At 43.2% G+C, this 26,607-nt stretch overlaps 1 protein-coding gene across 1 annotated transcript; it reads left to right on the plus strand.

Moving 5' to 3' along the window:
• Positions 1-4,555: 4,555 nt before the first annotated feature.
• Positions 4,556-13,648, plus strand: LOC124777141 (microfibrillar-associated protein 1-like; the record flags this gene model as incomplete). Its single annotated transcript, XM_047252439.1, has 2 exons — positions 4,556-5,940; positions 13,633-13,648. Coding segments are annotated over exons 1-2 (1,401 nt in total), but the record flags the coding sequence as incomplete, so codon positions are not given.
• Between the last annotated feature and the right edge of the window lie 12,959 nt (positions 13,649-26,607).

A 26,607-nucleotide genomic window follows, 5' to 3' on the forward strand; every position in this document is an offset into this window, starting at 1 on the left:
TTGCGATTTTGTATTATGTTAAGTAAAATCGTTTAACGTCAGAGAAGCTTTTTGTACTGTGTAAAAGTTAGGAATAAAGTGAAAGGGGAGAAAATGGAAACAGGGAGGGTGGGCAATTATTATAAGTGACTACTAAGGCTCCTCCATAAGGTAAGACTGGAATGAGATAAAGGTAAAGTATAGTAACGGTACAGTTACGTGCAACAGGCACTTCATTTCGTAATCAATACAGAACGCACATACGTCTAAATTCAAAGCAAGCATAAAGCACACTGAATCATAGTTCCTCAGATACTCCACACCAGGCCGCTGCCATTAGTCACTTTCCTCCCTGCGGTAGCCGCTGACGCTGGCATGGTCTCCCACCCCACTCCCCCGCCGATGGGGGTGTGGAGAACTTGGGGAGGAGATAGTCAGGAAGTGTCACTGTTTCGACCATTCTCGCACTCGCGTGTATGAGCAACCACGCCGTGACCAGCTGCAAAGAAGGACGAGGTTATACTGTTTCTCGTTGAACACGGGGAAGGGCGTGATGATGTCAGTACCGCTCCGTGGTGTATAGATGGTATTTTTTGAGGTGAGGTGGAGGTCGGCCATAACGAGAGTGATTGACGATGGTTGTCGATAGTGTAGGGCTAGAGTGTGGGCAAGATGAAGCGGCTGGTGCAGTTACATGAGGATCTGCAGGATCGGTTGCAGGTTGTCATTATGTCATGGGGCCGTGACGGTGAGGAAGCCCTCAGGCATCAGTCATGATGTGATTGCTGCTGTGTCCTCATTGCTCGGGATGTTGTAACTATGGGCCGAATTCCGAGTGATAAATCTATTCTCGGCTTGATGTTCCTCATACTGACGAGTAAATCGTCGATTAATTTGACCTGAATGTCGTCCAGCAGAAAGTGTTGCACATCTACTTGGTACACGAAGGTGTTTGAGCTGGATGACGTGTCATTGGGATGGGAAGGGACCAGAGGGACTGCGTCGGTCAGAATGGTTTGTACGCCAATGGTATGGATGACATTGTGTAAGATCCAGGTTGTTTTTAAGATGTTGACCGCCACAGTGATAGGCTTATCTTGAAGCAATATGCCCAGTGTGTTAAGGTCTCGTCTGATGACCCTGTGAGGTCCACTGTAAGACGGCTGTAGTGCAAGGCGGATAGTGTCACCCAAGAGAATGACATAGTCGCAGTCTACTAGTACTTTATGGACGGAAATTTTCGGAGAACTGTGTGATTGTGGAGGCAGTATTCTGAACCAGTCAGTGTGTTGTTCGTCTGGTGTGACAGCGATGAGGAATTTTGTGGTCTGTCAGTGTCACTTGTAGCACAGCCTGCGGGCAGAGCAAGCAACTCACCATAGAGGACTTATGCGAAAGGGGCCCGAAGATCTTTCTGAGCGGTGTGTACACTTAATAGCACCAAGGTAATGCTTCCAACAACCACCATGGTGCACAAGGAAGGCTTTAAGCGAACAGCGCCATTGTTTCACGAGGCCTTTGCTTTGTGGATGGTACGCCATTGTACGGTAATGTCATACACTGCAGAAGATGCATAGTTCATTAAACAGGATTGATTCAAACTGTCATCCTTGGTCAGCGAATATGAAATCAGGCAGCCGAAAGGTGATAGGTCGATATGGCAGGGAGTATATGTGTTACCCTTCAGACTCGGGAAGAGTGTACCATGTCGAGGTGGACATGTTAAAGTCGACCTTTCGGAATCTCAAAAAGCCCGATTGGTGGCTGTGGATGATAACCCTCTTTGTTGTGCTGGCACGCCGTGCATGTCCAGTCTTGGCAGTCCTCTTTGACATTCAGCCGTACAAACCGAACCGATCCATGGCAAGTCATGTCAATGAGTTTACGCTGGGGCGTGACAAGATTGTGAAGTTGGACGAGTATGATCTTCCCCAGTGATGTAGCACGAGAAGTCAATTCGATTTTGCAAAACATCATGCAATACTTGTTTCGTGGATCCAGCGATGGGACAATGTTTTATACGTAAGTTGATCGTAGAGTCTTGAAGGAGATCCATAATTTATTGGTCTTGCAACAGTGTCTCCGTTAACTTGGCGTAGTCGACTTCCGTGTGGAGAGTGTGTTTATTCTCTACGGATAGTGCGTGACGACATTATCTGACATTAGTAGTGAATTTTGATATACAGTGTAGATGACGGAACCATCAACAGCAGGAATTATTCAAAGGGATGTGTATCAATCAAGTCCGCCAAAGGTTAGTGCTCCGTGTAAATGGTGATGAGTCTGCCGTACACATCATCTTTAAACTGGTGGACCACCTGGGGACGGCCGGTATATCACTTGTCGTTGGTGGATGTCCAAGGGGTGAGATGCTCATGTCCAAACCTGTGTCATTGAGAAACTGTATATATGTGGTCAAAGACAAAGAAAATGCCATTCTGCTGACGAATCAATATGTAAGATGATTCACCCCTATGCTGCAAAGTGAGGCAATCAAATTAACGCCATGATTTGTTGAGTCTTTTGCAAATTGTTCCTCAGATTTGGATATTCACAGGGTGGCCGGCAGTTGCACGCTACATCGCTAAACTGCTTGGTTAACCAGCAGAGACGACCCCATACAGGAGTTTCAATGCATTAAAGTGTTTGCTGGCTGTGAGAATTTTATTGTGGTCAGTAGAAGGTCACTGTCCCCAGTGGAGGGTTGACGCCACGCTCGACGTGGCATTGTTATATGTGGCTTTTATACATTATGTGGCTTTTATACATTGTTGGCGTTGCAAAACAGTAATAATCCTGTCTACCAATATTAATTTGCTTACCAATCATCCACGTTCATGTGAAGTAATTTCCATTTGTACATGAGAGGGGAGCTTGATGATTCACAGGATCCAAAGTGCTTGATCAGGCATAAGATTAGTATCCACCGAAGTTGTGAGGAGCATTCTGTTCTCCAGGCATTCATCATAAATATCTTGTTTTAATCGGTGCTCCCGTGTTTGTGAAAGGCGTTGAAATACTGCAGACTTCACTTTATTGCTATCCAGAGCAGTCAGAATAATACTGCTGGTTATCTAAGTGTGTTCACCGAAGGGTCCGAGAAAAGTGGCGAATTTTGCGCTGTCATCCGAGAGGCTGTGTGTGGCCAAAATCACTCAGCGATCGTGAACCACATTACAGGTTGATCTGGGCGGAATGGAGGTAGCTTAAGTTGTGAACGAAAATAGGTGGTGGAGTCGTTAGTGCATGGTTGTGTTGATGGCCAGAATTATGTCCGGTGATGCACAATGGACGAGTTCACAGTATCCATACATAGCTTCAGTGTAAGTTCAGTAGTAACGTCTGGAATTTGTCTATCTGGCCAGGACACGTGATGTGATGTGAACAGGTTGACCGAGAATGAAATTCTCACTCTACAGCGGAGTGTGCGCTGATATGAAACTTCCTGGAAGATTAAAACTGTGTGCCGGGCCGAGACTCGAACTCGGGACCTTTGCCTTTCGCAGGTAAGTGCTCTACCAACTGAGCTACCCAAGCACGACTCACGCCCCGTCCTCACAGCTTTAATTCCGCTAGTACCTCGTCTCCTACCTTCCAAGCTTCGCGGAAGCCCTCCTGCATACCTTGCAGAACTAGCACCCCTGGAAGAAAGGATATTGCGGAGACATGGCTTAGCCACAGCCTATGGGATGTTCCCAGAATGAAATTCTCACTCTGTAGCGGAGTGTGTGCTGATATGAAACTTCCTGGCAGATTAAAACTGTGTGCCGGGCCGAGACTCGAACTCGAGACCTTTGCCTTTCGCGGGCAAGTGCTCTACCAACTGAGCTACCCAAGCACGACTCACGCCCCGTCCTCACAGCTTTAATTCCGCCAGTACCTCGTCGCCTACCTTCCAAGGCAGAGGTCCCGAGTTCATACTGAGATGAGGTCTGTTGCAGTTCTGCAGAATTCTTCCCCCTCCCCCTCCCCCTTCCTTGTGTTATTTTACTATTCTCTGCTGTCAGTTGTTATTCCCACTTAAGCATTAGGACAGCAAGACATCTTATAAAACAACTAAGATTACGCCTCATGCTCGTAAAATATCGCTATCTCTGCCACACTGCTGTCAACGTCATTGTGAGCACTTTTTTATCTTTGTTTTAGGTTTCGATGTCTTCTCTTTCAGTTACAATATTTTGCCGCAGGAGTATCCAAACCCAAAACTACATCTCATAGAAAAGGTAGAATTGCATTTCAGCATGTCAGATAAATCTGCACTCATATTCTCAATTTCTTATGTTGCAGGTGACATCGAAAGGCTTCTGGTGAATCGGAGACTCGTGTTCATAGTGGAAAACGGATCTTTATGTGAACCAGGATTCGCTGCATTGAGATGAAGCTATAACAACAGGAGTATATAATGTCCACCACCTGTATAAAGCATCATTAACGAAAATCATTTCAGAATTACAAATAAGTACCATTGCTTGTTCTAGTGAGGCAGAAATGTGTCCCAATTAAAATCTTTCTCCGTTCTAACGATAAAAAGATATTCTAACTGAGTTTAACATTTCGTCTGATATTCTCACTAAAAATGAGCGGCACTGCTACTGTACAGATTCAGAGTACAGCGGGGGCTGTAGCTATAAAAAATGAGAAAGGTGAATTATCTATGCAGAAAGTTAAAGTGCATAGGTATGTGTCAGGTAAACGGCCAGATTACGCTCCTGTGTCGAGTAGTGAAGAAGATTCTGACGGCGAAGATTTTACCGAGTTAAAACTATTGCTTCCAAGTAACAATAAAGGACTACTTCAACTACCAGATAGGACTTTTTCGCAACCTGAAGATATATCCAGCGACCCAAGGCTTAGGCGACTACAGGCGATACAAGGAATTACCACAATAAAGTGTCGGAGGCATGATGCAGTCGCAACAGCTGAAACTACAGACAACACGATGACACACGAAGAAAATAAAACAGACAATACTGACGAACAAAAATCGGAGGAGACTAGAGAAGATAAAGAAAAAGAAGAAGACGGTGATGATGATGATGAAGAAGAAGAAGAACTGAGTGATGCAGAAATAGAGAGAAGACGTGAATTGTTAAGAGAGAAGTTGTTGTATCTGAGAGACGAATTAGATCTAATGGAGACCGAAGATGAAGAAGATGATGAAGAAGGTGGGCGGAATACCAGCGACAGCAGTCATTCTGGTTCGTCGGAGGACGATGATACCAGTGACGCTGAAGACTCACATTGTCCAAGACTGAAACCTGTGTTTATACGTAAGAAAGACCGCACCACAATCTTAGACAAAGAACGCACTGAGAAAATGATGAAGCAAGCGGAAATGGAAGCGAAGAAAAACGCTGAAGAGAGACGAAAACAAGCCATTAAACTAGTAGAGATGACAGTGCTAAAGGATAGGACGCTATTAGACGCTAAGGAGGCGTCATTGGAAGATGTTGATACCGATGACGAAAATGACGAGACAGAATACGAAATGTGGAAACTGAGAGAATTAAAACGTATTAAGAGAGACAAAGAAGAAAGAGAACAACGTGAAAACGAGCAGCTTGAAGTGGAGCAAATACGAATTATGACGGAAGAAGAAAGACGTCTCAATTTTCGGGCAAATCCCAAAAGAGTTACCAACAAAGCCATCAAAGGAAAGTACAAGTTTTTGCAAAAGTATTACCACAGAGGGTCATATTACATGGACGAAGAAGAAGATTTGTACAAGCGTGATTTCTCTGCTCCTACTCTAGAAGATCAGTTTGACAAAACTGTTTTACCCAAAGTTATGCAGGTGAAAAACTTTGGCCGAAGTGGTCGGACGAAATACACCCATCTTGTGGATCAAGACACAACACAGTTTGATTCACCTTGGATCTCAGAAACAGCTTTGAATCTTAAATTTCATGCTGCTTTAGCCCCCGGTATGAAACAAAATTTCGAAAAACCTTCACGACGAAAGCCGAACCACTAACGGAATAGTTGAAATGAACTGTCGCACAATCGAATTCAAATGTTCGCCGGTGTCGATCATTAAATGTGCTGACAGGTGACAACAGTGTCACCCAGAGTTTACGGATGGGGACAGCAATAGGTTACTACATATCTCAAATTGATCAAATAAAAGACTGGACTCAAGGCCTGCAAAGGAGAGGCTTTACTGTGATTAAATTCGGCAAAACGTATAGCATATTCTTCATTCAGGCATGAACACGTCATAAGATATATTTAACACCTGTTTAAAATCAACTAACAAATACTGAAAAATGAATTTACATACATAATTAACAAATAAGCACTAAATTTGAATCTTTCATATTTTAATAGCCGTCAATATATTTTTGGTGGTTGTAAAATGATATTATAAGATTTCAAAGGTTTCTCTTTGTTTGTAGTGTTGAAAAATTATGCCAACATTTCTGCTACAGAGAGAAACAAAACAACAAAAAGTTATCCAAAGAAGTAGTATTATAAACTGACATTTTTATTATGTCCTTGTCTTCCCAGTTATATAATATGTGGACTACTTTGTATTACAAACATCAAGCATCCGTCGTATTAAATAAACTGTGTTCTCTTTTTTACAAAATTAAAGAAAACGAGCTTTCACAAACAGGAAACATGTTCTCTCAACAAGGCACATAGCTTATACATAAGCGCATGATAACAACAAAAAATCAAATCGATACGTTCTTATAGCCAAGAAATGTGGTCATGAATACCAGCAACGTTTGGAATATCTTTATATAGCAGAAAGTCGGCCAGCACTTCAGGTATCTCAAGAGCAGACACGTGCTGCATATTACAGCACTTCATTCTCTTCCTGATCGCTATGCGGCACTGATTCTTCAACGAAAGTGGTCGGCCTGTAATGGGAAAACGCTTTTAATGCTGTAAAAATCTGCACTTGACAAACTGTACGAGGGAAAATCGAGACACTGTTACACAAAATCGCTCTTCCGGGCAGTTAAGCCATATAGTGACCAGCAACACGCACATCATTTTTCAAATGGTTCAAATGGCTCTGAGCACTATGGGACTTAACATGTGAGATCATCATTCCCCTAGAACTTAGAACTACTTAAACCTAACTAACCTAAGGACATAACACAAATCCATGCCCGAGGCAGGATTCGAACCTGCGACCGTAGAGGTCGCGCAGTTCCAGACTGAAGCGCCTAGTACCGCTCGGCCTCACCGGTCGGCCATCATTTTTCAAACCTATCATCAGCTAAGGGAAGAATACTGACTAAAAAAGCTATAGCAGTTGAGAACTTTGGTACTCGATTTCCCCTCGCTCATATCAGATGTTTCACTCTTTCATATCAGATGTTTCCACTCTTGAATAACCACCGTACCTATGAATTCCACCAATGCTCTATAGTCTTCAACTTCTTGCATTAAACTTCTACTGCTGTCGTCGACTTTCCCTCCAAAAAGTAACCATAAATAAATGTATATAGGAGGAAGCCTGTAAATTAATATGACGAGCTTACAAGGTATTCGTCGAATGAAAATAGTTCAAAGATATTTGCGAACACTGTCGTCTTGTATTTTACCTTCTCCCAACGATAGAGTGGGCTAAAGAACGGTGTCGAAATGAGTAAGTCTCCAGATCAGTCCTACTTCCATACAAGAGGAGCAGAAAGAAGCACGCGAGGTGGTCATGGGACGCCGCAATGTGTAAGGGATGTACAGGGTACCCTTCTAATGCTGCGCCGTATTCTAGCAGCAACTGAAACAAAAATCAATCGCAAATGCTTCTCACCTAGGTCCAACAAAACAAGTAGTTACTTCAGAGGAAAATGTCAAAAAATAACTAAAATTTAGCGTAACACTATTAGTAACTAATTATGTGATAAAAGGCGACATCAAAAGTAGATTTTATTTTTGCTCTGTTTACTACTTATGACCTCTCTCATTGAAAGGATCAATAACAACTTGCGTATATAGCCCTAATTTTATCTCTAGCTTTTGCCCGCGACTGCGTCCTTGTGGATCTCGAACCTGAGTGGATTTTGAAAAATCCTGAAGCTTACTGTCACTGAGAAAAACGGATATAAAAACTGAAGCTGAAGCTGTCAAAAGGGAGCAATGGCAAAGAACAGATGAGTTTGTAAGCACAGATACAGACCTTTCAAATATGAAATATCAATATATCTAATAAATAAGGGGAACAGCTATGCGTTTAATTTAAAGAAATTATGAAAATTAAAGAACATATGCTTACAGACACATCAATTCTTTACCGTCGTGCCCTTCCGACAACTTCACATTCAGTTTTTTATATCCGTTTTTCTCCCCGATAATAAGCTTTAAGATTTTTCAAAATTCATGCAGGTTCGAGATCTACGCGGGCAAGGCATTATTGCTACTCGACAAACCTATCAACGATGATAGTTGCACCAATTGAAGAATGAATTCAGGAATGAAATAAGTTAAACAAATGAAGACAATAATACGAAATCAGAACTATTGTATCACTTCCCTTATATCGATAAGACACACTGAAAACCTCTGAAGAAATGTGGAAAGTGATTTTTAGTGTCTTCGACAAACTTACCAACAATAATAGTAGCATCAACTCGACAAACTTATCAATGATTGTAGTTACACCGATTCACGAATGAGTTTAAGAACGTCTATGCATAATGGGATTAAATTGTTAACATTTCTATTATGATGATAAAACTTTCCAAAACACTACTTTTACAGATTCTATCATTTCTATCCTGTTTTATTTAGTTTAGTTTTATAAAACTTCTGCTGTCCTGGTTTGTTTCTTCCAATATAATGAAATGATCCTTACACGAAACTGAACCAGTCCCAATAAAAAATGCCAATTTTATTTATTTTCAAGGGCAACTCACGGTTTACCAAAGTTCTGACTATGGCAAAAGCTTTTTCACATAAATGCACCTAAAAAGTTCCTAAGACCGTTTTCTTGTATCTCCTGTTGAGTCCGATTACCCCGTACTGACTCAGCTAAAGCAAATGCTCTGTATGTATAGATCACTCGGCTTTTAGGCGGTGTGTTACTATGAAACATGTACCACATTTTTAAGCTAGACTTCCAACAATACAAATGTGAAAGCCGCATCCGATTTCGTGCAGTAGGTTTTTGCATGATGCGCGTACAGACAGACAGACTGATATACAGACAAACAAACAAAAATTATAAAAATCATTGTTTTGACTTTACTGGTGTTATAAATACACCTCATATTAACTTTTTTTAAATATCTTCTATGTACAGACGTCGGTCAGTTACAGTTTTATTATGCGTGTGGAAGCCCTGCTGATAGCAAGGTTATTAAAGATAAAGAACTAATTTTTGTGAAGGAGAGTGAAAACAATTCTGTCGGTAATTTGTCGTCAGAAACATCCCAACTCTCTTCCGCCGTGATTTATGAAAACTACGGATAATTATCCGTTATTATAATCTGCCTCTACACGAGCGGACTGCTATCTGCGTCTTATCCGTTATCGACCATGGTCTAAGTGGTGCAGCAAACACTGCATTCTGATCATGAATTGTTAAGCGATATAGAATCCCGCTGAAGTCATCGTCCTTACGTGGCTATTTTATAACTGCGCACAACAGATAACTTCAACATTTGTTCACTTTGAGTTATTCAGATTGGCTTCCGGCGTTTGAGTCCCACTTAAAATTAATAATTCCATCTTCATAATGGTAAAAGTAGAAAAATTTTATTACAAGTACAGTACAACATAACAGACTTTAACAACACAAAATGTAGTATCCATTCAGAACAACTATGTAATCCTCTTATCTTATGCTTACAGAAGGAGAGAGACACAGTGTCTCTCTAAGATAAAGAAACTACCACAGAGAATACAACGCAATGAGTACTGTCGCTCAGTAGTTCAAACATAAAAGTTGTATTCGGAATGTAAAGGGTTAAAAAACCAATCCGGCTATCTTGAGCAAGTTTTCCCTGATTTCCTAGATCACATAAGAGGAATGACAGCTTAATTTCCTTAACAAGGCTTCTGCAACCTTGGCCGACTAAGTTATTCCCACCTCTAACAACCTTCCCATCGACAGCACAATAAACTTCTAACTTCGTTTTCCTTAGAATAAGGGAAGCACATGAATCAACCGTCTGCTATAGGCAATTTCCCTGCCAACATCAGGATAGTCTTAGGAGAGCATGTTAGCCATCGCATGTGGAAGAAGGGCTTTGTTGTGCTCCATGATTTTTACTGTCTCTAGTAAAATAAACTGACGTTACTATGTTCACTTTTGCACAAGGTGTCATGAAATGAGCTAAGTGCAAAATCTGTGCATATCACACATTTATTTACATCTATAAGGTCACTTCCGATTAAGGTGCCATCTGCCCAGTTTTCCTCGGATTTGTCCTGGTTTGGAGAGCGTCCAGCAGCTTTTCCAGATTGAGTTTTCGAAATTCCCCTACAGCAAACAAAAAAACTTCCTCAAGTTAATACCATGTCGGCAACATTTCAGCAAATATTTTAAACCTACCCACTCCTTTAAAACGTTATTTGTTTTCAATGTTGGCAACTTGAAAAGGTAGAATCGTGGGTTCAGGGCTGTACAGTTACCGTACATATCAAAAAATTATAGGACATAAACTAATATTTTTAATTTGTAAATAGAAACAATAGCGTGACCATAAAAGTAAAAAAAAAAACCTTCTCTATGGATGGCACATTTGCTTTCCTCGTGCTTTTTTATTGTTCTATTGATTTATCATTAGCGCACCACATTCATCTCACTTCGCAACTCAACAACTCTATTAACTACTCTTGTGAACATACATAATCCGTGCCTATGTCCTTTTACATACACCTCCTGAAGGCTCTTAACCGACGATTTGTCATTACGTTATTTTTACTAATACTGACCGTTTTTCGAGAGATCCTCAATATTTTAAACAGTGTGTATTCATAGGACATACGTTATAATATGAATCCCATGAAATATAAGCTTCAACGAAAACGATGAAATCCAATACGGCGTCTCCTCAGAATCGATACGGCCACGAAAGTCAACAGACATCCCAAACGATCGAAACTATGCATGTTTACGTCGGTGCGGTGAGCCTGATGTCTCCCACTAAAGGAAAGGTATACGGATTGATTCGAAGAGAGAGCGACATCTTCTGAATCTAGAGTACTAAGTGTGTGTTGTTTGAACTAAAATATCAGATATACCATAAGATTATGCATATAAGATACTTCCCCAATCTCCCTTCTACGGAAATTTTCTTTCCCAAAAATTTCACCAAGGTTTCCGTTACCCAAAAAGTTCCCTTCAAAAATATTTTACTCAAAAATTTCGAAAACAAAACAGAATCTGGAGTGGCTAGTGTCCGGAGAGCGTCCGGTCGGGGCTTTGCGTACTGTTCAGGTTTCCAATTTTCGCACGTTATGCAACCGCCATCGCAACACTCTTTTGCACTTACTGTTAGCTCACTTACGTAACGAACAGATACTAATGTGCACGCGTATGGTGTGTCTGCTCGTGGCGCGTTGTGGGGACCTCAGTATTCTGGAGTGAACTATTTACCTAAGTACTTCAATCGCCAATTAAGTATCATACTATAACAATATATTATTTTATTGTTAAGGCCGTACAGAGGTTATTTTAGAATTTTCGTACCTAACCTAAACGAACTTAGGGTTTACTGGTAAAAACTAAGAAAAGCTTTTATAAGATAGTTTAAAGAAGTGCTAAATCAAACGGTTTACTTACATTTTAATAAAAGATAAAATCGTTACAGTATCTTTTTTTTTATCCCAGATCTCAAAATGCCTAAGCGCAAATGCTTATTTTCTAGTGAGCTGGAATAGCTTTTTGTAAAATTTGTTCGACAAATATCTCCATAGCAAATAAAAGTATTGCTAATATTTTTGAACATTTAAACACACATAAACACAAAAATAATTTAAAAATCCAGACCAGTACTACAATCGTTGCAACATATTTTGCTACATCAAGCCCTGAAGATCATCTTTTTCGAGCAGATGAGGGCGCAATGCTCTACCATACAGTGCATCATCACATATCTTTTCATTCCAATGTGAGAAACTAGACCGAGTCAACGACTCCCACAGTGGATAATATGATTCTATGTACAATACCTTCAGAAGAAGACAGTTTTAGTACTGTCGAAGCTATGATCAAGGTTTAATAAAGTTGTATTTTGAAAGTGGTTTGCTGGTATTCCCAATCCACTGAACTTTTAATTAGTTTAGTTAATTACTTTTCTGTTGTGTACAACATTTCACTAGCTACAATTCAGACCAACTGTGACTGTTGTTCCCAGGCACAATATGAGCTACTTACTCTTTGTTATTAGCTGCAAATCTTTCTGGCTGCTGCCAAGAAATTGGAAGCTGGTGCGAATGAATGTGCTGGAAGGAATATCGAAACAAGTGTCACAGATACTAATGGGGTCTCGAACCATAGGCTGTCCTGTCTTGTGGAAATTGTCTTCTCTGCAGGAAGTAAAGGATTTACCACTACTTAACTATCAGTGGTGTGCCAATGGTAGATCTCGAGGCCCACTACTGGCGAGGCAGGTACTAGCAAGAACTCAGGGTATTACACCTATTCCCGTACCTAGGTGCTGAGCGCCACTAAAACTAAAACTGAGACAATGCGACACACGTCTCCTACTGGGAAGCCTGCTGCTCCCTATGTCAAGGGAAAGCAAGATCAAAAGGGTAGGAGTCTGTTAATTGGTAGCAGTTCAGACAGGCGGCGAATAATGGTACCCCTTAGGGAAATGGCAGTGAAGGAAATGATCAGTTTATCCACTGAATGTGTGTGCCAGGGGACCTCATGCAAACTGTTGGAAAGTTGTTCTGGCAGCCACCGAGGCCACGAGATACAACTAACTGCAGATTGTGGTGCACAGTCGACCGAATAACGTCTGTCATCTGGGCCTCAAGATCATACTTGGACCATTCCAGCTGGACTAGTCCAGCGACTGTCATAGAAAGTTGACAAGGCAGCCTTGCTCAGGGAATTTCAATGAAACAATTGTCTCAAGAAGTAATCGTATCCCACTGGTTCTGAATTAAGTGGAAGGTTTGAACCAGAAACTTCAAAGGTTTCGTGACAAGCTAGGCTGCGACCTCCTAGACTTGCGCCTGGTTCTGAGTGGAAGGTTTGGACCAGAAACTTCAGAGGTTTCGTGACAAGCTAGGCTGCGAGCTCCTAGACTTGCGCCATAGCTTTGAGAAACGCAGGGGTCATCCTCAATGCGTCGGACTGCACTACACATCACAGGCTGCAACCCATGTAGCTGATTGTGTGTGGGTGTGCACACAAGGATATTTTTGGATTAGGCAATTCTTAATACAACGCAAACAAATGTAATTGTGGGAGACTACAAAGTATTAGTTTAAGACCCAAAGAAATGACACTAAAGCCGGCCGCTGTGACCCAGCAGTTCTAGGCGCTTCATTCCAGAACCGCGCTGCTGCTACTGTCGCAGGTTCGAATCCTGCATCGGGCATGGATGTGTGTGATGTCCTTAGGTTAGTTAGGTTTAAGTAGGTCTAAGTCTAGGGGACTGATGACCTCAGATGTTAAGTCCTATAGCGCTTAGAGCCATTTTAACCATGACACTAAAATATGAGAGATTTAAATTGTAGGAATCAACTGCCGAAGCACTCACAACAAAGTTCCACGGTTTGAAGCGCTCCTAAAAAAAACTGGAGTTCACATTATTCTAGGTGCAGAAAGATGGCAAAATGATAGCAGTCAGATTTTTGGGGGAATCTAAGTTTTTCTCGAAAGTACAGCCTAATGGGAAGTGGAGGAAGTGCATTGTTACACTACTGAAGAGGTCGTGGCAGCAGTTGCTGAACACCATTAATCGTTCTACACGAAGTTCCATTGTATGGGAGACCATCAGGAGGATTTCTGGGAGAGGTGAGAGGTGCCCTATGGCTGCTATAATGTGGAACGGTACTCTCCAAACGACCCCAAAAGCTAATGCCCAGTCTATGGCGGCTCATTTTGCAGCTCTTACTGCAACCGCCAGTCAGAATCCAGCTTTCCAGCCCCACAGAGTGGCTGCTGAGAGGAGCAGTTTTGACTTCCGCTCACCCAATACAGAAGAGTACAACTGCCCATTTCCCATGTGGGAACTGGATTCTGCATTGTGTGGGGCTCGTGATACATCCCCTGGTCTGGATAGAATCCACTATAGCATGCTGCGCCACCTCACAGGGAGAAATAAAGAAATCCTCCTCCGACTTTTTAATCTTGTTTGGATGTCCGGTCACTTCCCCGACTCGTGGCGTGAAGTAATTTTAATTCCTCTTTTAAAACCTAGGAAAGACAGCACGTGCCCGGGTAGCTACCGTAGTGTTGCCCTCACTAGCTGCGTGGGAAAGACGGAGCGGATGGTCAACCGTCGCCTTGTCTGGATGTTAGAATTCAGACAACTCCTTAGTCGCTTTCAGTGTGGGTTCAGGAGGTATCGCTCCACCTTTGATAACCTGGCCCTCCTGGAGGCGGCTATACAACAGGCTTTCCTGCGCCAGCATCACCTGTTGGGAATATTTTTTGACATTGAAATGGCATACGACACTACTTGGAGGCATCTTATCATGGGGTTTTCGTGGATGTCTTCCCAATTTTATTCGGTCCTTCCTGTCGCCACGTTATTTTCGGAACCGAGTCGGAGACGTACTGTCTAGTCGCTTTGAACAAGAGAACTGTGTCCCTCAAGGTAGTGTTTTAAGTGTGACGGTCTTTGCTATTGCTATTAATAGTAGTACGTCTGTTGTGAAAAGTCCTGTGCAGTATTCCTTGTTTGTGGACGATTTCTCTGTATTTTGCTCTTCTTCAAGCCTTGCAATGACGACTCGTCAGTTGCAACTCACTCTGCGACGTTTGGATGAATGGGCACAGAAGAGTGGTTTTCAGTTTTCAACTGATAAGTCGGTGTGTGTTCTTTTTAACCGTTCTCGTTCCATTTTTTACTTGCCTGAGTTGAGGATGAGGGACACCGTTCTGAATTTTAAAGACACGGTGAAGTTTCTGGACCTCACTTTTGATTCTAAGCTTACGTGGCTGCCACACATTAAGGAACTGAAAAAACTGTCTCTTGAGGTGCTGTCTATTTCAAAATGTCTTAGTCACCACACATGGGGAGCAGACAGGACTTGTCTGCTCCGGTTTTACAGAGCCTTCGTGCGGTCCCGGCTTGATTATGGATGCACGGTGTATGGGTCTGCAAGACCCACTTATTTGAAGCTGTTGGATGTGGTGCACCATGAATGGATTAGGTTGGCCAATGGGGCGTTCAGAACGAGCCTCATACCGAGAATATGTGCAGAGGCAGGTGAACCGACACTTCACCTCCGGCGACGTCTAATAATGGTGCGTAAGGCCTATCAAACATTATCCACACCATACACACCTATATAACACAATGTTGCTCGGCCTCCACTGGAAAGGCTTTTTCGCAACCGCCAACGAGCAACAAGGCCCTATGGGATTCGTGCAAAGGATTGCATTTTAGAGATGGGTGTGGCTGGTTTTAATGTTTCACGTCGAGGTTGGAGCAGATATCCACCTTGGCTCCTCCAGAGGCCCAGACTGATTTTATATTTGGCAAATTTTAAGAAAGACAGTACATCACATTTTACTTTCAAATCTTTGTTTTTTACCATTTTAGATAGGCATCATGATTTTACAGTAATCTACACTGATGGATCCCAACAGGGGGATTTTCTTGGCTGCTCAGTAGTGTTCCCTGAACGTGTCATCTGGATTCGCCTTCCCCAGTAATACACTGTTTTTTCCGCAGAACTTCACGCGATCCTGAAGGCATTGGAGCAGATACGGTGTACTCAGGGCAAACACTTCCTAATTTGCTCTGACTCACTGAGCGCATTACAGTCACTGCAGAGCCTGTACCCAGCGGAGAAGTTGGAACAGCTGATTTACGACCAACTGTACATCCTCCAACGACAGGGCAAGCAAGTGTCCTTTTGCTGGGTGCCAGGGCATGTGGGCATACGGGGAAATGAACAAGCTGATAGAGCTGCCAAGGACGCCTGCAGATTATCGGAGGTGACACAATGTTCTATTCCTTTACAAGGTGTCGTTTCTGTGCTGCGGCGGAAGTATATGCAATTGTGGGAGGAGGAATGGCTGGCGGTGAGGGAAAATAAGCTGTGGTTGGTGAAACCCACCATCCAGCCGTGGTGTTCCTCCTGCCGGTCACCTAGGCGTGACGAAGTGACCCTTACACGTCTTCGCATAGGGCACTGTCCTCTTCCGCATGCCTTCTTACTACGGCGAGAGGAACCCCCGCTGTGTGACGCCTGTGGCGTACGAATCACTGTACGCCACATTTTAGTTGAGTGTGATTTATATCGTTCTGTCAGGGCGGAAGTTAATATTAGTGGGAATCTGCCCTCGATTTTAGCCGATGACGAGGCGAGTGTCAAAAAAGTTTTAAAGTACTGTGATGTTTCTGGGCTTCAGCCTAAAATTTTAGGTTGGAATTTTTTGTGTGTTGCCGAGTGGCTGACCACTCCATTTTATTCTTGTAATAGGCCAGTTCCAAACATGTGCTATGTGTTTCATTTTAACCCCTTCCCCTACGTTCTCTTGCAGTTCTCCTCTTTATGTGCTGCTTTCCACTTTGCTACTGTTGACGTGCACACTGCCTATGTAGACTGTCACCTTTAATTTTAGTCCTATTTTTGCACTTGCTGCATTTTAGTGACACTCGTCCGTTGTTGTTTCCGTTCGGGCGCTAAAGACTACACTGTTGAGCGCCCATAACACCATAACACCAACACAACACTACTGCCCATTAAAATTGCTACACCAAGAAGATGACGTGCTAAAGACGCGAAATTTAACCGACAGGAAGAAGATGCTGTGATATACAAATGATTAGCTTTTCAGAGCATTCACACAAGGTTGGCCGGTGGCGACACCTACAACGTGCTGACATGAGGAAAGTTTCCAACCGATTCCTCATACACAAACAGCAGTTGACCGGCGTTGCCTGGTGAAACGTTGCTGTGATGCCTCGTGTAAGGAGGAGAAATGCGTACCATCACGTTCCCGACTTTGGTAAAGGTCGGATTGTAGCCTATCGCGATTGCGTTTATCGTATCGCGGCATTGCTGCTCGCGTTGGTCAAGATCCAATAACTGTTAGCAGAATATGGATTCGGTGGGTTCAGGAGGGTTGCTGGATCCCAACTGCCTCGTATCACTAGCAGTCGAGATGACAGGCATCTTATCCGCATGGCTGTAACGGATCGTGCACCCACGTCTCGATCACTGAGTCAACAGATGGGAACGTTTGCAAGACAACAACCATCTGCACGAACAGTTCGACGACGTTTGCAGCAGCATGGACTATCAGCTCGCAGACCATGGCTGCGGTTTCCCTTGACGCTGCAGCATAGACAGGAGTGCCTGTGATGGTGTACTCAACGACGAACCTGGGTGCACGAATGGCAAAACGTCATTTTTTTTGGATGAATCCAGGTTCTGTTTACAGCATCATAATGATCGCATCCGTGTTTGGCAACATCGCGGTGAACGCACATTGGAAGCGTGTATTCGTCATCGCCATACTGGCGTATCAACCGGCGTGTTGGTATGGGGTGCCATTGGTTAGACGTCTCGGTCACCTCTTGTTCGCATTGACGGCACTTTGAAGAGTGGACGTTACATTTCAGACGTGTTACGACCCGTGGCTCTACCCTTCATTCGATCCGTGTGAAAAACCCTACGTTTCAGCAGGATAATGCACGACCGCATGTTGCAGGTCCTGTACGGGCCTTTCTGGATACAGGAAATGTTCGACTGCTGCCCTGGCCAGCACATTCTCCAGATCTCTCACCAATTGAAAACGTCTGGTCAGTGATGGCCGAGCAACTGGCCCGTCAAAATACGCCAGTCACAACTCTTGGTGAACTGTGGTATCGTGTTGAAGCTGCATGGGCAGCTGTACCTGTACACGCCATCCAATTTGTGTTTGACTCAATGCCCAGGCGTATCAAGGCCGTTATTACGTCCAGAGGTGGTTGTTCTGGGTACTGATTTCTCAGGATCTATGCACCCAAATTGCGTGAAAATGTAATCACATGTCAGTTCTGGTATAATATATTTGTCCAATCAATACCCGTTTATCATCTGTATTTCTTCTTGGTGTAGCAATTTTAATGGCCAGTAGTGTACATATGAGACTTAATTCATTATTATGTTTGTTCCCGTAATACACTGACATCGTTGGAGAATACCTTAATTATCCATCCGAGTAGTGCGATAATTGCAGTTTTGTAAGTGTTGGGCGTGATATGATATCCTGCGAAACAGCATTAACTGCCTTCTCTGAAAACTATCTAGAAGTTCAGGAGCCTACTGATGATGGAAGTATATTACAAGAAGTAGGCAAATGAAAACGAGACAGACTAGGAAAAATGTAAGTAAACAGTTTATTATTTAAAAAGTAACTGCCACAACTGTTAATACACTTATCCCACTGTTAGACACGATGGTCAATGCCTTCATGAAAAAATGTTTGCGGTTTCCTACGAACCATGATCGTAGTCAGGTGTGCCCCTCTTCATCGGAAGCAAACCGACTGCGACGAATGTCTTTCTTGTGGGTTACATAAATATGGAAATCGCTGGGGTAGTGCTCCTAGCAGATCTTCTGCAGCATACTAGAAACAGCCTTGGCAATATGTGGGCGTGGGTTAATGTCAGAGAGCTTCGCGCAGTATATTAAGACCTGAATATGAGTCATTACTGGTCGCGGATGAAAAAAGAGAGAGCAGTTAAGTATGCGAAATTTGCAAGATTAACAACAGAATGAAAACGGGGAGGTTTCAAGACCTTTGAAAAAAGTAGTATTAGATGGAAGTTTATCCATTCGTTTTTATGTCATTGAATAATTACCCCCATGAATTGGAAGCATCGGATGAAATACATAGATATTGATGTCAATGATTCTGAAAAAAAATTGAATAAGGCCACGGCACCTGATGGGATCATTATGATAGTTTGTACAGAATGTGCAACTGAGTTATCCCTTCTTTTAACCATAATACGAGTATAAGGTATATATTTCGAAAAAGACTCTGTGCCCGATAATTGGAAGAAAGCACACAACACACGCTTCTACAAGAATAATAGCAAAAGCGATGCACAAAACTGACGTCCAGTTTCACTGACGCCTGTCTGTTGTAGAATCTTAGAATTTTTTCCGTGCTCAAATCTAATGATAAATATTTAACAGAATGTCCTCCTGCGCGCCAATCAGCGTGGATTACGAAAACATCGGTCGTGTAGAAAACAATTCGTACTTTTCTCGCATGTTAGTCAGAAAGCTACGGATCAAGGCAATCAGTTAGCTGCAGTGTTTGTTGACTTATCAAAATCGTTTGACTTAGTACCACATCAACACTTAACACGGAAAGTGCGACCATGTGGCATACCAGCGGGAAAATGCTCCTATCGGAGCACAAAAAAGACGAATATGCTGCTGTTTATTGAAAGACTACGACTGAAAATTGGAGTACCAGCTACCTCATTCTACCTCCCTCAGCACCTTTACAAATTTTCACAAAAGAATTGGTATTCAAGAACATTCGCGCTCTTTTTAACATGCAACTCACCTATCACTCCCACAAACTGCCCAGTCTGTAGTTCGCTCACACCCACTAGTTCATCGCTGTAAGTCTCTCGTGCCCATCCACTCCCTGTGGCCCACTCTCATTCACACACTCATTCGGCCCAAGTAATTGTCATTATTCTTTTGTGGCTCTCCATCTGTCACTGTCTCCTGTTCAGCCACAGACGCCTTTGTTCTTTTCTACTACTACTGCCTCCTCTCGCTGACGCTGTCTCCCTCTTGTTATCTCTAACTGCCAGTATTTCATCCGTTCCTTCCCACCACTGCTGCCTCTTCTCTCTGTCACTACTTCTCTCTCCCTCGTTGTCTTTGTCACAGACTCTGTCCCTAATTTCACTGGCTCCCGCCCACTTCCATTTTCTCCTTCTCTTTATTCCTCTCCTCTGGGTCTCCTTCACTCTTTTCCTTGCACTGTTCTCTCACTGTGTATTATGTTCCACTGCCACAGTGTCCCTTTCTTTCTCACACACTGCCACTGTCTCCGTCGCTCTTTCTATACCACAACCACTGCTTACTGTCTTTCAGTATTTATTACTTCTCTGTCTCCTTCCCACTGCCACTGTCTCTCCTTTCTCAGCATAAAAAGTGCAATTAAGTTCGCATGCCAGTATTATCGCGAAAAATTTTAAAGGTGCTGAGAAAGGTAGAATGAGACAGCTGATAACCTACTTTTCACTCAGAGTCTTTTAATAAAGAGGTGCATATTCGCCTTTTTTGTGCTTTGATAGGAGCGTTTTCCGCTGGTTCCCTTCTTTTTCATGCCACGGCACAGCATGTCACCCATGTGAAAAGAACTTGATACGTCATAATACACACATCAAAGAAAGGTTTTCGTCACCTCGGTTCCGAGAGTTCCGGAACCTGTACAGAAAATTGGAATGGAGATCAACATAAACATCAGTTCCGCGCTTTTTATTGATCATGAAAACCACACATTGCAACCGGCCGGAGTAGCCGAGCGGTTCTAGGCGCTACAGTCTGGAACCGCGCGACCGCTACGGTCGCAGGTTCGAATCCTGCCTTGGGCATGGATATGTGTGATGTCCTTAGGTTAGTTAGGTTGAAGTAGTTCTAAGTTCTAGGAGACTGATGACCTCAGAAGTTAAGTCCCATAGTGCTCAGAGCCATTTGAAACATTTGAACCACACATTGCATGTTGTACCACCATAAAGCGAGACCTTCAGAGGTGGTGGTCCAGGATGCTGTACACACCTGTACCTCTAATGCCCAGTAGCACGTCCTCTTGCGTTGATACGTGCCGGTATTGGTCGTCGCATACTATCCACTAATTCATCCAGGCACTGTTGGTCCAGATTGTCCCACTCCTCAACGGCGATTCGGCGTAGATCCCTCAGAATGGTTGGCGGGTCACGTCGTTCATGAACAGCCCTTTTCAATATATCCCAGGAATTTCGATAGGGTTCATGTCTGGAGAACATGCTGCCCACTCTAGTTGCGCGATGTCGTAATCCTGAAGGAAGTTATTCACAAAATGTGCACGATGGGAGCACGAATTGCCGTCCCTGAAGACGAGTGCCTCGCCAATATGGTGCCAATATGGTTGCACTATCAGTTGGCGGATAGCATTAACGAATCGTACAGCCGTTACGGCGCCTTCCATGGCCACCAGCGGCACACGTCGGCCGCCCATAATGTCACTCCAAAATTGCAGGGAACCTCAGCTTGCTGCACTCGCTGGACAGTGTGTCTAGGGCGTTCAGCCTGACAGGGTTGACTCCAAACACGTCTCCGACGGTTGTCTGGTTGAAGGCACATGCGACACTCAACGGTGAAGAGAAAGTGATGCCAATCCTGAGAGGTCCATTCGGCATGTTGTTGGGCCCATCTGTACTGCGCTGCATGGTGTCGTGGTTGCAAAGATGGACCTCGCCATGGACGTCGGGAGTGAATTTGTGCTTCATGCAGCCTATTGTCCACAGTTTGAGTCGTAACACGACGTCCTACGGTTGCACGAAAAGCATTATTCAACATGGTGCCGTTGCTGTCAGGGTTCCTCCGAGCCATAATCCATAGGTAGCGGTCATCCACTGCAGTAGTAGCTCTTGGGCGGCTTGAGCGAGGCATGTCATCGACAGTTCCTGCCTCGCCAATATGCTGCCAATATGGTTGCACTATCGGTCGGAGGATAGCATAAACGAATCGTACAGCCGTTACGGCGCCTTCCATGGCCACCAGCGGCACGCGTCGGCCGCCGCATTTTAGGTAGCGGTCATCCACTGCAGTAGTAGCTCTTGGGCGGCCTGAGCGAGGCATGTCATCGACAGTTCCTGTCTCTCTGTATCCCTTCCACGTCCGAACAATATCGCTTTGGTTCACTACGAGACGCCTGGACACTTACTTCCCTTGTTGAGAGGCCTTCCTGGCACAAAGTAAAAATGCGAACGCGATCGAACCGCGATACTGACCGTCTATGGTTGAACTACAGACAACTCGAGCCGTGTACCTCCTTCTTGTTGGAATGACTGGAACTGGTCGGCCGTCGGACCCCCTCCGTCTAATAGGTGCTACTCATGCATGGTTGTTTACATCTTTGGGCGGGTTTAGTGACATCTCTGAACAGTCAAAGGGACTGAGTCTGTGATACAATATTCACAGCCAACGTCTATCTTCAGGAGATCTAGGAACCAGGGTGATACAAAACATTTTTGGATGGGTGTATTTTGATAGTATGCTTCTGTGAAGTTGAAATAATGCAAAACTAATTTTACACTTCAGACCAGATTTTATTGCACAAAAATTTTGCATGTGCTTTAGTACTACAACGTGGAGATCCCGGAACCCTTCTGAGGATAAAGAGACAGTTTATGTTATATTACTCCTTGCTACGTCACTTTATAAATTACGTTTTCGCCTCACACCGCATTTTATGTGCGTATTTTACGTGCACAAGTACGGTAACTTTGAAACTCTGTATCTCGGAAACGGATAAAGATACCTATAAAATTTTACGGTTGTTGAAGACCGTAATCTTAAGAATATACCGTAAAAATTACAGCCATTTGCTGTGCATAGCTGTCTTGGAATCCTCGACTATACTTTGGTCCGTTCCTGACAGCAAAACATAGTGATAGACGCTGTTTTGGGGGTTTCCTCAGGCACTACCCATGAATTTACGCAAATCCATCGTTCGTTCGTTCATTCATTCATTCATTCATTCATTCACGGATATACCAGTCAGTTCAATCAAATCATGGGTTTATCACGGGCATACCCGCCATCAATCAATTTATTTAAGTTTTACTTATACGAGTAGGATGACTCTGACAAGGGAAAGGCCAACCGTTTCGGCTCAGATTTGGCAGGTCGCTTGTGTACAACCTAAAACGAAGGACTCTACGATATTTTGGGTCAACACCTCCGCGTTTTTGAGAAAATCACCCCTAAAGGTTATGACGAGCAATCGACTCAAAATTGGAGGAATCGATAGATAATTGTAAATAGAGCATTTTTCAGCATCAGGTATGGAGTCCGCAAACGCAAACTTTTCCAGAAATCGAGGAAAGAAACTTTTACAACTGTCGCTTCTGTACTCTCATGGTAAACGCTTTCCGCCAATAGCGCAACGGCCAAGGTAACTGGCTGGGAGTAATGCACGCGGGGAGAGTTATGTTGTCCCGGTTGCCTCTTCGTCATATCATAGTTGTGAACCTGGAAGAGTGAAGGTGTCCAGCACGAGCCTTATAGAAGTCAATCGGAAAGAGTTGCTTTCCGTCATTAGGCTGCCGCGAACCTCTCGGATACATGTAGTGATTTTTCCATCGTTAATGCGCCGAATGAAATACGTTTTGCGAATGAATACAGCATTCTTCCGTAAGTAACATATCACGAGTATTGTATGTAGTTTGTAATAATTAGCTCGTCTGTTTATCCCGTAGTAACTAGTTATTGTTTGTTGTGTCATATCTTTCAGGTGCATAATCTGAGTACTGGAGGATGTACACCCTTCGACTAGCGCTGTAATATATAGTTGGGAGCCTGTCACAGACGATGGCAAGCGGGAAGTTACCGACGGCGTGTTTTGGTTTGCAAAAGTGTTGCAAGAGAGATGTATTATCAATGCACTACCGGAAGCAGGTCGTTCTGTTTCTCGGCGTTCCAGATTGATAGAAGCGGCTACCGTTGAGCGATTTTCGGAGCTGACGAACGAAATGACTTTTGTTGATACTGAAGTACTATACCATGAAGATAAATGGAAATGTCGTGTAGCTAGGGCCTCCCGTCGAGTAGACCGTTCGCCTGGTGCAGGTCTTTCGATTTGACGCCACTTCGGCGACCTGCGCGTCGATGGGGATGAAATGATGATGATTAGAACAACACAACACCCAGTCCCTGAGCGGAGAAAAATCTCCGACCCAGCCGGGAATCGAACCCGGGCCCTTAGGTTTGACAGTCTGTCACGCTGACCACTCAGCTACCGGGGCGGACACCATGAAGATGAAGCAGAAGGTGATTCAGTGAAAGATATCCCGACTAATGAATCGCAAAATGGTCATAACACTTTGGAAATCTCCACGTCACTGGGAATATGTGCTTCATCTCTTCCCGATGAATATTACGAACCGGTTACTAAACGATTGAACTACGACGCTATACCCCTTGAAGTAAAAGTAAAGGCGGTAGCGCTAGCCAGAAATCATCCAAATTGGAACTTACAAACACTGCAAAAGAATGGAGCAACAACAACCCCGAAAAGGAAGGACGACTTGAAATTGTGGGAAAGTGATATTGTTAAAGGAGTGACAAGATACGACAAATACCAGGCGATAAATAAGTGGACATACGAACGATTTGTCGAACCTCGTTGTCGTAACGACAATGAAATAACGAGAATACTTCAGGAGTGGGCTGCAGGTGCAGCGCTTCAATATACGGCCAACAAGGATTTTACGTCTGCTGCATCATTATGTTGGGCAAGAAATTTCAAATCGGAGTATAAGATTCGTCAACGGCACGCCACTAAATACGTCTCTCGTAAGGGGGTACAAAATATAGGATATTTTCAGCACGCAAACGGCGTCACTTATGACCGGTTTTAATCGTGATTACGTGATCAACACCGATCAAACAGGATGCGAGAATCGGGTGAACATTCGACGCACGTTATCGCGTAAGGGAGAAAAATGAACCCTTGTCGCAGTTGATAGTAAAAACAAACTAACACATTCGTACACGGCGCAATATGCCATCACAGCCTCTGGAAAAGTGTTGCCTAAAGTTTTCCCGTGTTTATTAGAAATGAATGTTACATTTGGTCCTCGGGTTATAGAAGAGGTCAATCGTTTATCCGACTCTTTGAAAAATGTTTACGTTACCTGCTCCAAACCCGGGAAACTGACGAAAGCGATTTACGGAACATTTCTTGAGAATGTTTTAAAACCATACGTTTCTGATAACGAGTTTTGTCTAATACTCCATTGGATTCTTGGAGTGGACAAATTAATACTACAATATATGACACAATGTTTATAGATGGCGAGGTCTGCCGACGTGCACAGTAAAAGTAATACCGCCAAACTGCACACCTGTGTGCCAGCCGTGTGATGTTTATTTCTATCGCCAGGTTAAAAACTATTTCCAGGCTTCAGAATTGCAGTGTGCTTCTGGAAACCCAGCAGGAATTGCACAACCGCAAGGATGCAATAACTATTCACAGTATAATTCATAACCAACTTTCAGCACAGATTTTTCAAGGCAATGATATCGTATGCGTGGTATGCATCAAAATTAATTCCCGAAAAAGACATATTTTTAAATGTGAACCAAGTTTGTTTTCCACCGACTCTTCGGAAGGAACAGTGTAGCTGTCGAAAGATTGCATTCATTAGATGTTCTTGGTGCCGTGAGTATACTTGTTTCGAATGTTTATATGACAAGTACCATCCATCTAGCTGTTCGAAGAAAACTGAGGACACGTAACAGTGACTGGAAGAGCCATTGTAAAGTGACCTGGAGTAACATTTTAGTTGCTTATTATCCCAAGAGGTATGAGAAATTTATTTTCCTACCTTATTATCATCATTCCTTACTGATTTACTTACCTAATTAACCCTCCTATCCCTATCAATTGAGATATGGAAAAATACAAACGAAATGAACAACATCCGCTAGGTTTCTTCGAGATTCCCAGCCAGTTACCTTGGCCGATGCGCTATTTTTTTTTTTTTTTTTGTCTGAAAATAAAAAATTTTTTTTTGGGGATCGAACCCGGGACTGAAGACGTTTTGATTATGAAATTTTTTTTCTTTTTTTTAGGCGCTACCCCCTTTTTTTTACTTAAATGTCATACATCTATACAAATACATAAATAAGATTTACATACAAGTTAAATGAAAGTGAAAATAAAAAATAAAAATTCGTATTCCAAGCGGATTTTTTTATCTTTTTTTTGGGAGCAGGAAGGCAGGGTAAACAAACAATCTTTATTCGTACAATTGTACTATCTTAGGGATAAGAAAAGGATCGAGACAGCAAAAACAAAGCAAAAACAATTTGGAAACCAGAAAATCAACGTAAAGGCCGCCCTTTTTTTTGTGTAACATGAATAAAGTAAATGACAATCCTAGTTACGGGCGGGAGTGAAAATGAAGTTATCATCTGCATCACAATCCCTGCAGCACACGGTGTCGCATCATAAATCTGGCAGACAGCCATATAATCTTGACCATTTCTGCCTTTGTGGGCGGCATGTATTTATGTATTTCTCCTGCGTCGACCATGTAGGGGCCAGTTTTCTTCTCAGTGTGCTGTATGCCAATATAACTGAACCGCGCAGTACTGTCTCTAGTCGTTCTGCTGCAGGAGTCTTCTCAGTTCTGGGACACCCCAGCTGTCGGGCGGATTGTGAAAAACACTTCCTAAAAAATTGGAAAAGTAAGTCCTGTATTTCGTATGACTCCGTATGAGCTCGTGTTGTTCTTGTAAATACAT

This window comes from Schistocerca piceifrons, chromosome 1 (genome assembly GCF_021461385.2).
Source record: "Schistocerca piceifrons isolate TAMUIC-IGC-003096 chromosome 1, iqSchPice1.1, whole genome shotgun sequence".
NCBI classification, from domain to species: Eukaryota; Metazoa; Arthropoda; class Insecta; order Orthoptera; family Acrididae; genus Schistocerca; species Schistocerca piceifrons.